The following is a 15,760-nucleotide window of genomic DNA, read 5'->3' on the forward strand; positions in this document are numbered from 1 at the left end:
ATTTTTAAACCTTGAGCTTTCCATCCTTTTATAATTTCTTCACTATTTGTTAAAGTTGAAAACGGTATTTTATCTAAAGCTATTAACTTTGCAAGAATTAACCCAGGACAAGAATTTTGTCTTTGAAAATAGGATGAAACTATCTTTTGAGAATTACTTTGTGCAACTAATGAGCTTCCTGAAGCAGGTTCTAATAGAAGGTCGTGTTTGTGTTGCATGCGGTACGTTATGGATATAGTTGATAAATGCGATTTAAATTTGGTGTCACAGTGCTTGCATTTTAAAGTTCGTGAATCGTTTATATTTTCTTATAAATGAACCCAAACCTTAGACTTTCTTTTTTTTTGGCTGCACCCATATTGGTGTTGCATATATTGTGTGAGAAATCCTAAAATTATAATATAATTTACAAAAATCTTTGCAGGTACACTATAATTCAAAACAGAACACACATTCCCACGAAAATACATTCAAAAAGATTATTATTATCAACATACCATTATGAAGTAAAACACTAGGATTAAGGTTTTTCTAAAAGTAATAAATGTAAATATTCAAGATGTTCTTGGAAATTATGGCTTATTCAGTTAGTTCCGCGGTTTAACATGAAACAATTACAAAATCCAGTGTCGACGATCCGGTGTATAAAGACGGAAAAACTCTATATAGAGTTTTTCCGTCTATAATATTTATATAAAAATAAGTACTATATAGTACTTATTTTTATATAAAACCTAATCCTATTATAAAACGTCGATTAATCGTTCTTATTTTTCGAATAACCGATTAATTAATCAAATCAAAAAATAAACGATTAATCGATTAATCAATAACACCCCTAATACACACACGTGCACAAACATTTAATTGTAATATTCTCGCGCATTATAGATGTCGCAAACATTTACATGAAGTTCTTATATTTAAAAATAAACTGTTTTTCTTTGGGGGCATCCATAAAGTACGTACGCAGGTATGGGGGGAGGGGGGGGGGTTACCAAAAAACGTACAAATGCGTACAAGGGGAGGGGGGGTTTCAAGACAGCGAGTACGTACGCGGTTTGACTATCTTTCTCTGGAGATGTTTTTAAAACTTGATCTGGGGCCAATGCTATAAACAATTCGAAGTTTTTTTCGAGAAAAACAATCTTTCGTAAAAACGCAATTTTTCACGTACGAAAAAAAGTTCGTAATCTCGAAGAATTTATCGCTGTTTGTATTTTTTTCGCCCATTGCTATAAAGCATAAAACGTAAACGTCACTAAAATTCACGAACTTTTTTTATCCGTAATATATAGTAGTAATATAATAGTAATTTTTATTGTAACTTTTATTTATTAGGCCTACTTAATGAATTTAATTAGTCATTATGTATGCTGTGCTGTCTATTCTATTTTTATGAATATTTTTAAATTCTAGTATTTGGTGTTTAAAAAATCTGTGTAAAATTAAAGTAGAAACATGAATTTAATTTTTTCGGATGAAGACTTAGATTTCGAAGTTGCAGAAAATGAGCTTCGCCACCGATTGCCTCGAGAGGTTGGTGTTTAAAACATTACTTAAAATTACTATATATATATATTTTTTTAATGATTTTTTATCGAACAAAATCAGAAATCATACTAAATATGCGCAGAAATTATATTTTTGTTTTGTTTTTCAATTTCATTTTAGTTTAATGGTCGCTTTTTTAACGAAGATGTTTCTGACAACGTTTTTCGAGAACAGTATCGAGTACCAAGAGCTGTATTAGATTTTTTAGAAACTAGGCTTAAAGATGATTTGCAACATTATACTAAGCGAAATAAAAGCATTTCAGTACGTTTCCAGATAATGGTATTTCTTCATTTTATTGGCACAAATGTTTTTTTTCATGTTCTCAGAGACTGTCATGGAATCTCTACCAACACAATTTATCGTATTATACACAGTGTAGGAGAAGCTATTTTCAATGTTAGTGTATTAAGTTAATAAAACTATTGAAAGTTTTACAATGTCATATAAAGTTGCTTATTATTTTTATTTTAGTGTGAAAATTAAAAACTAAGTTTAGTAAAGAGAAAAATTGTTATCTTATAAGATTAGATTCGACAAGAGATCATAAAATGGCCGAATGATTGCTCCACTCTTCCACAAAAGTTTATGGAAATCGGAGGTTTTCCGTTCGTATGTGGTGTTCTGGATGGGTCTCATATACTCCTTTCTAACCCTCCTCAAGCAGATGAAGATTCTCTAATCAATCGCCATCATGTCCATAGCATAAATGCAATGGCAGTATGTGGACCCGACACGTCCATATTTTATGCATCGACCAACAGTTCAGGAAGGTGGCATGATGCACATGTAAGCCTGTCACTAAGTTATATTTTACAACTGTTAGTTCACTAATGCTGGGTATTCAACTAGTACGTGACATTCTTCGGTATGTTCATATTGAACATACTATTTGAACTATTATGATTGCTAATTAAAATGTAACTTAGACTAACTAATATAATGTATTATAATGTAACTTACAGTAAATTTAAATATTGTGATTTTACTACTATTAGGTTCTAAGAAATTGTAACCTATGGAACAAGTTTGAAATTGGAGAGCTTCCATTTAATGGAGCTGTAATTTTGGCTGACTCTGCGTACCCATGTCGAGAATGGTTAATTCCACCTTTTCCTGGTGATCCAGACGGAGCTCAAAAACGTTTCAACAAAGCACAGAGAAAAACTAGAAACATAATTGAGCGATGTTTTGGCATTGTCAAAAACAGGTTTTATGCTTTGAAAACTGGAATTCGTTTGCATAAGGTCGAAGATGCCTCTAAGCTTATCATGTGTGGATTTGTTATCCATAACTTGTGTATTCAACATGGAGACAACGGTAATGACTTTGAAGAACGCGAAGAAGAACAAGCTGATGAAAATCTAGCTCAAGAAAATCAGAATGATGGAGCTTTGAATAGACGATTACAGCTACTTAACTACTTTACTTAAAAGTATTGTTTAAAAATTCATATACAATTTGCTCTAGAGCATAGGATCTATCAAAATAGTTTGGACATGGATCATAGATTTGTGCCTAAATTAGTTGAATTAAAATTGGAAAAAAATTCACACAATGACTTTTTAATAAATGCAAGAAATTTTTATAAAATATTAGACCATAAAAATATATGTTTATATCTGTTTTTATATAGTATGTGTATTTTGTTTTTTTATAGAACACGCTTAAAAAAAAATTAGGAGATTTGTTAGCTTTTGTTGTTAGGAGCAATTCTTATTAAGAGTATTTTAAAAAGGTAAAAAATGCTTAATAGCATAAAATTAAGATATGATCGTATTAATATTAAATTAGATTACAAAATAAATTTAAAATATGAAAGATATTGTTTTGTTTAAATTTTAAAATCAACCACTAGCCAATGCAATACCTTATATATATTTATATATAGTTGTGATGCTTGTATCTATTTCACATCGCAACAGCATTGGTCTTAATGTTTGTGTGAAGTTTTACAGAACTTATTACTGTAAGGTAATGGTGATAAAAAAAATGAAATAACAAGAACAATTTCAGGTTGAAGTTATATTTTTATTGTTACTAAAAAATGTAATTGGTCATGGCTTTACAGTTAAATACCTTCAAGGTGAATGTTTAAATATAGTTATACAACATTTTTCGAAATTTAACATAAAATTATGATGTAGCTCTTCTCTTAATGCTCAAGAATTTCCTCCTAAAACAAAAAAAATTTGTTAATGATAAAGTTATACTAAATACAAGCTACAAGTTATACTAAATACAAAAAATTTGTTAATGATAAAGTCATACTAAATATTATTACAAATTAATTTTAAAATACCGTTTCTGTATTTACAAAATGTTACTGGTTTGAAGGTTGCAATTTCTCATTCATTAGCTTTGTTGCTGTTGTGTAATATATTGTTAAAGCCTTTTCTTTTCGAATTTGCTGTTGTCTGAGAGCAACGTCCAATTTCAGAAGTTTTACTCTTAATTCTTGTTCTTTTTTTAATCTTTCTTTTTCTAACCGTAAAACACTTACTTTCAATTTTTTAAAACTTCCATCTACCAGGAGACTTTCTCTAGCTTGTTTTCTTTTTAATTTTTTTAATGCCCCCCTTGATGGTTTATTTTGAATTGAATCTAAAATTTAATTCTAGGTGTCAAAACAAGATCAGTTAACTAAAATAATAAGAAAGGTGGTTTAGATTCCTTTAAAAATAAGAAGTTTTTAATGGTTTTGGAAATACTAGTTGTGTAAAAATTAAGCACAAATTGATGATGTCTGTTATATAATTATAAGTCTAAAACCTACAATTAACTAAATTAAACAACTGAGATTTAAAAAAAATTAATTTATAAATTGCATTACCTTGAAGTATCTGACAACTGTCACTAACAAGAGTGGTATTGTCTAAACTAGGGGAGGACATACAATCAAATCTTGCATCTAATATAAACAATCAATTAACTCTATAAACTATAGAAATAGAAATATATATATATATATATATATATATTTAATTTTATATATATATATATATATATATATATATATATATATATATATATATATATATATATATATATATATATATATATATATACACACACACAGACATATATAAATATATATATATATAACAAAACTATACCTGTTTTTAGTCTCTTAGCAAAATTTTGCATTGTAGCTCTTCGCAAATAATCCCACTCTCTACTACGTAGCTGGTTGATATCTTCAATTTTTGCCCCTAAACTATTTAAATGTGACATTATGTCTTCCCAAATTCTATTTCTATGCCTCATAGTAATAGATGGACCTAAAAGTAGATGAAATAAATAATCAATATATAGTATAATATAGTCTTATATAGTAAAATACTAAATATTCTATAATAATATATTATTTTATAATAGGAATCATACCTAAAAAAGCTTACCTATATATATATATATATATATATATATATATATATATATATATATATATATATATATATATAAAATAATGCAATTATACATATTTTTATTTAAATAGTTTGCTAATTAAAACATACCAAGCTTCCAAGAAGAACCTCTTTGTTTTCTCTAATCTTTATTGCTAGTATCATTTTAAGTTCTTTAGACAGCATTTTATTTTGTTGTGTATTTGTGTATTATTTTGTTGTGTATTTGTGTATTATATGGCATATTTGTTGACTATTTATACTTTTCTTTAGTCAAACATTATGAAAAATTTGTTTAACCAAAATTACTATCGAAAACCTAACAAGGAAAAACAACAAGGAACTGAATAATCGATTAAATGCAGATTTTAAGTAATTAGTTTATTATGGAGTTACCAAAATCCTTTTCAGTTTTATCTATAAAATATCTACATAAAAACACAAACAAAGAATGTTCAATAATTTTGAAGCGCTAACGTTGTTCCAGCAATGGCCGCCAAAAATCACGAAGAAAATATCTAAAATTGAGATCAAAAATCTATCTGAAGTTTTTTTTCGAAAAAACGCATTTTTTATCTGAAAAGGCGATTCCCTTGTTCGTTTATAGCATTGGATTTAAAAACGAAGTTTTTATCTTAAAAACGGAATTTTTTGAATGTTTATAGCAATGGACTTTTTTTTTCTTCGCTTTTTACGGTAAAAACTTCGTGTTTTACGGAAAAAACTTCGTTTTTTATGTTTATAGCATTGGCCCCTGTACAAAAAGCAATGAACTTTTCGAATGTAAAAAATCTTTTTTTTTATATACGCAACCTGGTTTTTATCTTTTCAATTAAAACGTTACAACAAGTTAATTTTTTATTATTTTGAATTAATATTTTATTATTAACTTTTTATTAACAATGTACTACTTCAAATTTTAATGCTAATAGAAACCAACACCTTTTATTGCAAAATGTGACTGCAATTAATTTGGGTCAGGTTTTTTTTTTACGTTCTTCGCTTTAACGACACTGAATCTTATGTTTAAATCGTTTATTTCCAAATAAACAAAAACTTTTATCTTTCCATTCAAATAACTGAATACGTTGCAACAAAAAAAACTGCTTATTTCCAAGATGTCGAACGAATTTGTTGGGAACGAGAAAAAGTATCTTCAGCTCCTTGAGTTATATAAGAAAGCATATTCAACACTTGAAAAACAAAAGCAGTATCAGCACGCACAGGAATTGTGGAAAATAGTAAAATATGATCAGTCTTTGTATGAAAAAAAAGTAAACGAATTAAAAGTGAAAGCAACAAAGTCAAAAGGATCAATCATGTCATTCTGGGGAAATACTTTATCACCGCCTAGCAAAAAGAAAAAAGATATTCATCCAGTGCCGTCTTCGTCAAATAAAATACAAAGTTTTCCGAACGCAACTACGGCAGAACCTGAAAGAATTGAACTTAGTAAGCCATTTTTTGTGATAATTTACAAACTTTTTCTCTCGTGATTTTTTATATATTGAAATCAACCGAATTGGTAATTTAACTACCTTGTACGACTATATTGCAATCGCATAGTTTTATTGATTATAATTGGACAACTTGACCAATTTCTCTACATCCAATCTCTATAACTGTCAAGAATTTATAATAGTTTATTTTTGGGTATTTCCTAATTTAGATTTAACATCAAACGAGAAGGAAAGAGCAAATCCGGCGCAAGTTAAAAGTCGGAAGAAAATCTCAGATCTTGAATCACAGCTTTCATCCTTGATAATCTTACGCGATTCTGGTTTGTCTACCGTAACTAGGAAACAATTAGACAATGTGAAAGAAAGCATAAGAAGAGAAAAAAAAAACTTGGACAGGTAAATGTTAAGAGATATATCGAATAGAGCTTAGAAGTATAGAAAGACGTCTTGGCCATAAAAACCAAACTTTTAAGCAGGCAGCAACTTTCAAAATTTTGTTTTTCAAATTGTCAATAAGAATTTCTAATTGAGGATTTACAAAGTTCGTAGAATCCAGGTAACCTTAAGTATAGAAGGTTTTATAACGGAATCAAAGACTTGTGTAATATTTTGTTTTCAGATTGATTCGTGAATCGGCACGACAAAGAAAACGGAGACAAAAACTTAAAGAGGGCATCGAAACAGTTTGTCAAAACAACCCTGAAGTATCAAGTGCTTTGAAAAAGTTTATGCAAAACCATCCTGGACGACCACGGCTCGAAATTGATCAACCAGAACTTTTATCAACAATCATAAAAGTTGTGCAAAGTTCATCAGCAGCAGACGAGCGTCGAAGAACAGAATGTCTTCGCAGTGTCTCCACTTTGGATGATCTTCAGAAAGAGCTGACGAAAATAGGCTTCAACTTGAGTAGAAGGGGTTTGTACCTTCGTCTTTCACCACGACGTGAAAACACTTCTGAAGGAAAAAAGCATGTAAACACAGTTCCTGTGAAGCTACCACGTCCAGAAAATTCACTGCGAAAAAGAAATGATGATAGAATGTTTGCCAAATCTTTTATTGATGACATGTTTGAAGTTTGCAAATTGTTTGGACCAAAAGCTGTGCTTTTCATGTCCAATGATGATAAAGCCAGGGTACCGTTGGGTCTTACTGCTGCAAGCCTTCAAGCTCCGTTGCTGATGCATATGGAATACAAGGTCAAACTTATGGATCATGACTTTGTCGTTGGCCCACAGCACAAGTTAATCCCATCGGTGTATGGCATATGCGAAGTTAACAATAATGGAAATGTATCCTACAGTGGAGACACTTTCATACGCATAAGAAGTGGGAAACACGATACATCGAATGCTTTTACACATGCTTTTGATGTTAGGGAGCTTTTTGAAACCAAGTTGGTTAGACGTAAACCAATTATGTTAATGGAGACTGATGGAGCTCAAGATGAGACACCACTCTTCCCTAAAACGTTAGCAACTGCTGTTGATCTCTTCCGCTTGCTGGATTTAGATGTCTTGCTTCATGGTGTGAATGCAGCTGGGCTTTCAGCCTTCAACCCCATTGAAAGAAGAATGGCACCTCTTTCTCGTGATTTCGCTGGAATAGTTCTTCCCCATGATTATTTTGGCAATCACCTTGATTCTTCTGGGAAGACAATCAACCAAGAACTGGAGGTAGAAAATTTTCAAAAAGCGGCTGACGTTTTATCCCAAGTTTTGGAGAAAACCGTCATCGACGGTTACCATGTTAATTGCCGGGCAGTACCAGTTGGAAAAGCATATAAACCGCCGAATCCTGATCCTGTTTGGGTAGAGAAACATTGCCAGCAATCGCGATATTGTCTACAAATTGTGAAATGCCAGGACAAGTTATGTTGTTCATCGTTTGAAACAAATTGGCTGAATACCATCCCCCAACGTTTCATTCCATTTCCGGCCATCTACGAGTACTGCGAGAATGGTTACAAAGCGATGGAACCATCTCGATATTTTAAAAACGTATCAAACCATTCAAACTTTGCACCTCTGACGCATAGGCTTTTGCTACAAGACATACCTACAGAAGGCTTAAAGTACAAAATTATACCATTTGATCTGTATTGTCCATCATTGGAAAAAAAGTTTTTAAACGAAATTTGCGACAAATGCAATAAATACTGGCCGAGCGAGGCAGCAATGAAACGGCACAAGGAAGCACACAAAAAACAAAAGATAAAGATTGATATGGAGAGTGATTTAAGTGAAAGTGAAGAAGTCAGTGAGAAGATTACTAATGAAAGATTAGAAGCAGAGTTCATGCCTGTTTTCCATAACATTTTCAATTTATTTAAGTCACCATTTGTGGAAATATAAATAGCTAAATTTAAAATACTCGCAACACGAATCCTTTCTAAATCATTTTTTTTTCCTTTCGTTAATAACTGCCCATTTTTTAGTTAAGTACAGAAAAATCTCTAACTAAAAATGTTGATCTTTTTTGTATTTAATGTTTTGAAAACTTTTTTTTTTTTGGGTGGGTGGGTGGGTGGGGAGGTCATACTTTTTTAATAAATAACGCCTACGTACGCAGAGGGGGAGGGGGTGGTTAAAAGCGTACAAGTGCGTACAAGGGGGGAGGGGGGTCCAAAAGCATTAGTTTTACTGCGTACGTAATTTATGGACGTCCCCTTTGGTCAATCTTTTTATGTTAGTTATGTCAAATTTATGGCTCGAATTCAAATTACGATTTTTAAGATGAATGATTTTTATAAGTGAAATTTTGTTTAAGTTTTTTTTTTATATTTTATCAAATTTTACTTTAAAAAGTCATTATGATAATCTTGATTTTTTTAAGTCACTCGATTGCATAATTCTTCGCATTCTCTTACAAAGAAGAAAGTGTTATATTACTTAAATAAGATATAATGAAATTTAAATTTCACTTTAATTTATATATCTTATATTTTTATATATTATAATTTTAATAATAACGTACTATAATTTAATATTTTACTTATATTTAACAACGCGTGCTAAGAACTGTCTTTAATTTTGTAAAAAGAAAAAAGAGAAGCAAAATTCTCGTTTTTTACAACAAAAAGGAAGCGTAAGAGGCTTGATTGACTGCGCGAATGCGCGCAACATTCCCCACCCTATATTAATTTTTAACTAAAAGCCCGAACTGCTGCTGCTCGAATTTGCTTGTCATGTGACCTGATCGATTTCTGCACTATTCCAGTTTTCCATAATCCGTGTTTAGCATTTGGGTCATGGATTAATACAAAATCAATTATTGGAATTTGCCTTGTGGCATTTCTTTTTGTGTATTTATGATATTCTCAAAGTTCGGTGATGTATTCTTTTCGCCAGCGCTTCAAATAATGATTTAGAACGCTCTTGATATACAGCTATTCACGAAAGTTTAAACGATTGCAGAATTTTCAAATCTAATCTTCGGTTTTTCTTGAATAAAAAATCTAACGGAAATAGATATCAAAATAATTATTTTTCCAATTAGGTAAATAGGTTATTTGTTAATAGAATAAAAAAAAAGTAGGTTTTGACTCATTATCGTTTACTCAGAAATTTCATTAAAAGGTAGGTGATACAAATTAAGAGGTTTCACAAAAGTTTAAACGATTTTATTTAGGATCAATTATTTGCTAATTAATTGATAAATCCGCTGCGAAATTTTTTTTCGCAGCGAATTTATCAATTAATTAGCAAATAATTGAGTAGTTTTTCAATCAAAAAATTCATCACAACATCATCAGGCAGCTTTTAATTCATTAAAAATCAACTTAAAGTATTGTGAATTTCAAATTAATTTCAATTGCGTGCAAATGGGTCGAAAATCAGTTTCTAGTGACATCAAATGGCAAGTTATTGGTATAGCGCGGACAAAAAATCACACAAACGTTCAAATAGGCAAAATATCTAACATTTCTGAATATTGCGTTAGAAAAACCATCAAAACCTGGGAACTTACCTAGGACGTCTCCGACATGCCGCGTACTGGGAGACCATCCAAACTCAGCAAAAATGGTATATTCAGAATGAGCAGAGAAAACCCCAGACTCAGCTACGAAAAGCTAGCACAAATCTTCAATGAGTCAAAAAATAATCCAAAAGTTAGCGGAGAGCTCGTGAGACGAACGTTGTCGGACAAAGGTATTGGAACGTACATAGCTGCTAAAAAACCTATTTTTTCAATCACGGATAAACGTAAACGACAAGTGTGGTCCAAAGAAAGGCTGGACTAGTCTGTAGAACAGTGGGCAAAAGTTATTTGGAGTGATGAAGCTAACTTTCAAGTTGTAAACCGCAAGGGAAGAATCTATGTCAAAAGATTTGCAACTGAGAAATATTCAGACAGGTTTTTGCAACATCGTCGACAAGGCGGTGGAGGTTCGGTTGGCATCTGGGGATGTTTTTCTCACAAAGGTGTAGACTTCTGTGAGCTGTATGAAGGCCGAATTAATCAATACACCTACAAGAGCACATTGGAAACGTGTTTAGTTCCATCAATCAGACACTTGTATGGCAGAAGCAAGCAATTCATCTTTCAACAAGACGGTGCTTCAGCTCATACAGCACACTCAATCAAAGAATATTTTTTGAAAAAAAAGTTCAATGTGATGCCCAGGTGCCTTAGATCACCAGATCTCAACCCAATCGAAAATATTTGATCTTGGATCGACAATCAACTGACATACCATGAAATTCAATCAACTCAGCATTTAAAGCAACTTTTGAATGAGTACTAGCTGAAGGTACCTCGCGTGATGTGCATGAACTTAGTTGAATCAATGCATAAACGAGTTTGTCTTTGCCATAAAAACAAAGGAGGACACTTTAAATATTAATTTCGCTTTTTTTTTCATTTTTTGTTCGAATGTTGCTATTCGTTTAAACTTTTGTGCTTTTTATTTTTCCTATAAGATTTTTTGTAATAGCTTTTTTCTAACTAAACATTAAAATTTTTATAACATGTTCATATTCATTTTAAAGCTAATTACTTTTTCTTTAATAAATAAAAAAAATTAAGTCGATGTCATTTTACAGTTTTTCTTTATTAAACAAAAACCAAACATACTTGATAAAAATTCTGCAATCGTTTAAACTTTCGTGAATAGCTGTATGTACAACGTGTATTTAACTTGCACTCTATTATGTCTTCCTAAATTGCTTTGAAGTTAATTGTTCTACCATATAACATGATGTTAATGGAGTGTCTCCAGGCATTTCCTATGTAAATGTAATCTGGCAATTATTATAAATGGTTTCAACTTTGGCTAATATGGTCAGAAGTTCTTCGTATGTAAGGCGGAAATTTGCTGTTACTTTGTGGAGGCAACTTTTGGTTGAAGCAACAAGTCTTTCGAAGAATCCTCCCCACCAGAGGCAGCGGCAGTGTTGAAATGTTGTGACAAACTATAAGATGAAATAAAGTCTTGAGTAATTTTAGATATGAATTGTGAGCTGTTATTGCTATAAAATGATATTTCTGCCCTCATATATATTCTTAAAGTATAATGGGCCTGCGTAGTCAACACCTGTTAATTGAAAAGAGTGATCATCTTAAAGCCTGCTTAAAAACTGCAGTTAAAAATAGATTTAAAATTTCAATATTTTGTATTTTTCTTCAGCTGATTTTGGTGTGGCTGGTCAATTGACTGTAAGTTCCTCTTCAATTTATTTTATTTTTAAATATATTTTCATTTTATTGATTTTCATATATTTTAGTCATATTTTTGGGTTTCTATTTTGATGCAAAAAGAGGTTTTCATGTTTAAATTTGATTTAATTTCATTTGATAAAAACAGATTATACTTTGGTAGTGCTGAGAGGCTGAAAGTTTTGTTTATTTATTAAATTCTCTAATTCTTTACAGTTTGGTTCAAATTTTTGTATATTGAAACCTGCATCTTGGAGACAACATTTGGCTTTTTGATAAAATTTAAGTCCTGTATTTATACGACCAGCTCCTGTAACGAGATCATGTACGAGTAATGAGCTTATTAGTTTGTGAAAAAAATTTGAATCGTTGTCTATGTATTGTTCAACATGTGTGATTAGTGTTGCTGAAAGGAAAAATGAAGATGATGTAACTCCGAATAGTATCCTTACAAAGTCTGTACAAACTAATTTCTTTCATATGAATGTTCATTAATGTCGTAATAATGTCGTCGAGATCTTTGAACCATAAAATCCTGACATAATCACAATCTAGGGGAGATAATGCTATTGGTAGAAAGGCTTTTTCAATCTTTTGGCCTCAGAAACGTAATAAGACGCTATAGAGGGGTGTTGTCAATGATGATTCTGCATACAGACATTCGTTTAATGATGGACCATCGGCTGAACTATTTGCATCAAAAACGATTCTTATCTTGCTTGCAATTTTATCCTCACTCAAAACAGGTAGGTGGAGTATGAGTGTACCAGGCCTAGATCTTTAGCATTTTCGATTACTGGCTCGATAAAGCCTAGTAAAAATTGATCTTTTAAAATCTTATTGTATAATTGGAGAAGAGCCTCATCTTTAATTAGTTTCTTCTGCTCTCAAATTTTTTTACACAAGTCATAATCGTCACAAATCGGACGGAGATCTAATTTATTAGGTAATCTAATACCCCATTCACACTAACAAAATCGAGTTTTAATAACACTTGCTTTTAAAACGGTGTTCAGTTTAAGCATTTTTTAAATATTATCCTTGTCACACCAGAATAAATCAGGTTTTATAAAACCGGTTTTTACGAAACCGAAAAAAACTTAAATGTGCTAACTCAAGTAAAAAATTTTTTAAGTAATACTTCACTCACGTCGACTTTGAAGTATCTTTTAAAAAAAAAACAAAATGGAATAATTTACTAAATGAAGAGATATCAATTTTCGAAGATATTCGAAGAAAAAGTTGTTATTTGAACACAAATTATACTTTTAATACACATAAATATATGCTTAAATGTATCATATATGACGTAAGAGAGATAAAAAGAGAGAATATTAATATAATGCGTATATAAGTAACTTCTTTCGATTATATATTATTATTATTATTATTATTATTATTATTATTATTATTATTATTATTATTATTATTATTACTATTATTATTATTATTATTATTATTATTATTATTATTTATTATCATTATTATTATTATTATTATTATTATTATTATTATTATTATTATTATTATTATTATTATTATTGTTATTATTATTATTATCATTGTTATTATCATTATTATTATCATTATTATCATTATTATTATCATTATTATTATCATTATTATTATTATTATTATTATTATTATTATTATTATTATTATTATTATTATTATTATTATTATTATCACTATTATTATTATTATTACTATTATTATTATTATTGTTATTATTATTATTATTATTATTACTATTATTATTATTATTATTATTATTATTGTTATTATTGTTATTATTATTATTATCATTGTTATTATCATTATTATTATCATTATTATTATTATTATTATTATCATTATTATTATTATTATTATTATTATTATTATTATTATTATTATTATTATTATTATTATTATTATTATTATTATTATTGTTATTATTATTATTATTATTATTATTATTATTATTATTATTATTATTATTATTATTATTATTATTATCAATTTTTTAATTACATCTTTTTTTTCATGGAGATTTTCATGGACACTTTCACTAAAGAGAAGAAAGAGATGATTCTACTAACATGACATGTACCGTGTTAACGCAACTACCGGACTCACTATTTTCAAATACCTTTTTAACTAAACCTTGTTTAGATTTTAAAGCAATTGGATCATTGTGGTAACCTCTAATGATTGCATTCTCGACAAATGGCTAATTAAAGTCAGCTCCAATCAGAACATCTACTTTCATCAACAATTTCTTAAATTACTGTCTGCAAACTTAAGATTATGTAATGTTTACCATTTTCTCTAGCAAGATTTATATATTGCCCGTTAAGAAGAGAACATGTCTTTTACTTAGCAAACTATTCGCATTGTGCGGCCGAGTAGACATTTAATTTGTAGCTTAACTTTTTCCTAAATTTTTGTTATATTATTGTTACCAAATGCTTCTATACTTATTTCCTTTGCACCTTATATTTTGACTTTTAACTTTGAAAGTAACTTGGCCGATATATAACTTAACTGGGAGCAATTGTCGAAAAGTATTCTGCAATCATGTAAATTGGCATTGCTGTCCAAGACTTGAGTTGATGCAGTTTGCGACAAAACAGATTGTTGACCTCCAGATAAAGCTTCTGCAACTGAAGTCAATTGTCCTTCAGATTAATTATGATGAGATAAATGATGAGATTATAATAAGTTATGATGAGATTTATTTTTTAGATTAGAATTCTGTACACCAATACATAATGCAACATGATGATGACGTCCACATTTAAAACATTTTATTTGATTTTTTATATGTCCACTTCGTAAGCATTTGAATCAAGATTATTTATTACTAATGGTTTTCTTTCTTGATTGAATATTTTTAACTGAACGACATTATTGTGATTTATGTTGCTGTTCACAAAATAAACATTTATTTAGTTTTTGGAGACCTCTTAAATTGTTCCTTTCAAAAATTAGAAGCTTGACTTGTATTATTTAGATATGAGTTGTACCGATGTGGCATCCTGTTAAATGAATTAGATTAATGAACTTGATTTGACTCTCTGTTATTTGCTTTAGTGTGATATGTGTGATCTGCACTAATAAACCTGCCTGATTTGTCAAATGAGTTAGTTAATGCCTGTTCTCGCACGCACAATTCAGTCTTTAGAAGATCAACAACTGATTTAATATTTCAGTTGTCATTGTTACTAAACTGACGGTTGAGAATTAATGTTAGTTCTTCTGATATCTTTTCCAAAATTTCTGGGATTAGGAGAGGTCTGTACATATCGCTACTAATACAAAACTTCTCAAGACTTCTTACTTGTATTTCTAAGCTGTCAAAAAAATATTGTTATCATTATTATTAAAAATTAATATTATTATTCGTATTACCGAAAAAGAGAAAATATTCTATGAAACTCTATGAAACACTATGAAATAAATGTTGTTAAGGGTAGAATGCAAGAACCGAACTTCAAATTTGAAGTTGAACTTCAAACCTAAGTTACGACTTAAGCTAATGCATAAAGCGAACTTCAACTTAAGTCAGACTTGAAAACCGCCAAAAATTGACCGCTTTTCAAGTCCGACTTCAAACTAGACTTGAGAAAGCAAAAGTTCTTTCCAAATGCAAAAATCGGACTTGAAAGTTCAAGTTCAAACTTCAGATTTGAAGTCTGA

At 29.9% G+C, this 15,760-nt stretch overlaps 2 protein-coding genes across 2 annotated transcripts; one reads left to right on the forward strand and one right to left on the reverse strand.

Annotated features, from left to right (window-relative positions):
• Positions 1 to 3,564: 3,564 nt before the first annotated feature.
• LOC149881708 (uncharacterized) lies at positions 3,565 to 5,619 on the reverse strand. Its single transcript, XM_090067756.1, has 5 exons — positions 5,073 to 5,619; positions 4,671 to 4,835; positions 4,388 to 4,465; positions 3,857 to 4,158; positions 3,565 to 3,730 (listed from the first exon to the last, which is right to left on the reverse strand). Exons 2-4 carry the CDS (start codon positions 4,819 to 4,821, stop codon positions 3,878 to 3,880), a joined length of 510 nt encoding a protein of 169 aa, XP_089923882.1. The 5' UTR covers positions 4,822 to 4,835; positions 5,073 to 5,619; the 3' UTR covers positions 3,565 to 3,730; positions 3,857 to 3,877.
• A 434-nt stretch (positions 5,620 to 6,053) lies between these two features.
• LOC149881709 (uncharacterized) lies at positions 6,054 to 8,840 on the forward strand. The gene is made up of 3 exons (XM_090067032.1): positions 6,054 to 6,413; positions 6,631 to 6,817; positions 7,041 to 8,840. Exons 1-3 carry the CDS (start codon positions 6,080 to 6,082, stop codon positions 8,773 to 8,775), a joined length of 2,256 nt encoding a protein of 751 aa, XP_089923158.1. The 5' UTR covers positions 6,054 to 6,079; the 3' UTR covers positions 8,776 to 8,840.
• The last annotated feature ends 6,920 nt before the right edge of the window (positions 8,841 to 15,760 follow it).

The sequence above is a fragment of the Hydra viridissima genome, unplaced genomic scaffold (genome assembly GCF_058129835.1).
Source record: "Hydra viridissima isolate aposymbiotic clone 2 unplaced genomic scaffold, HvirCarnegie_v1 scaffold_11, whole genome shotgun sequence".
Classification (NCBI taxonomy): domain Eukaryota; kingdom Metazoa; phylum Cnidaria; class Hydrozoa; order Anthoathecata; family Hydridae; genus Hydra; species Hydra viridissima.

What these genes read in the sequence shown, in the direction of transcription:
- LOC149881708 (XM_090067756.1), bottom strand. Translation starts at nt 4,821, where the DNA reads ATGAGGCATAGAAATAGAATTTGGGAAGACATAATGTCACATTTAAAT. An exon ending in TGCTAAGAGACTAAAAACAG is followed by an intron (nt 4,466 to 4,670) that starts GTATAGTTTTGT and finishes TGTTTATATTAG; the next exon opens with ATGCAAGATTTGATTGTATG. An exon ending in CAGTTGTCAGATACTTCAAG is followed by an intron (nt 4,159 to 4,387) that starts GTAATGCAATTT and finishes ATTAAATTTTAG; the next exon opens with ATTCAATTCAAAATAAACCA.
- LOC149881709 (XM_090067032.1), top strand. Translation starts at nt 6,080, where the DNA reads ATGTCGAACGAATTTGTTGGGAACGAGAAAAAGTATCTTCAGCTCCTT. An exon ending in ACCTGAAAGAATTGAACTTA is followed by an intron (nt 6,414 to 6,630) that starts GTAAGCCATTTT and finishes TTCCTAATTTAG; the next exon opens with ATTTAACATCAAACGAGAAG. An exon ending in GAAAAAAAAAACTTGGACAG is followed by an intron (nt 6,818 to 7,040) that starts GTAAATGTTAAG and finishes TTTTGTTTTCAG; the next exon opens with ATTGATTCGTGAATCGGCAC.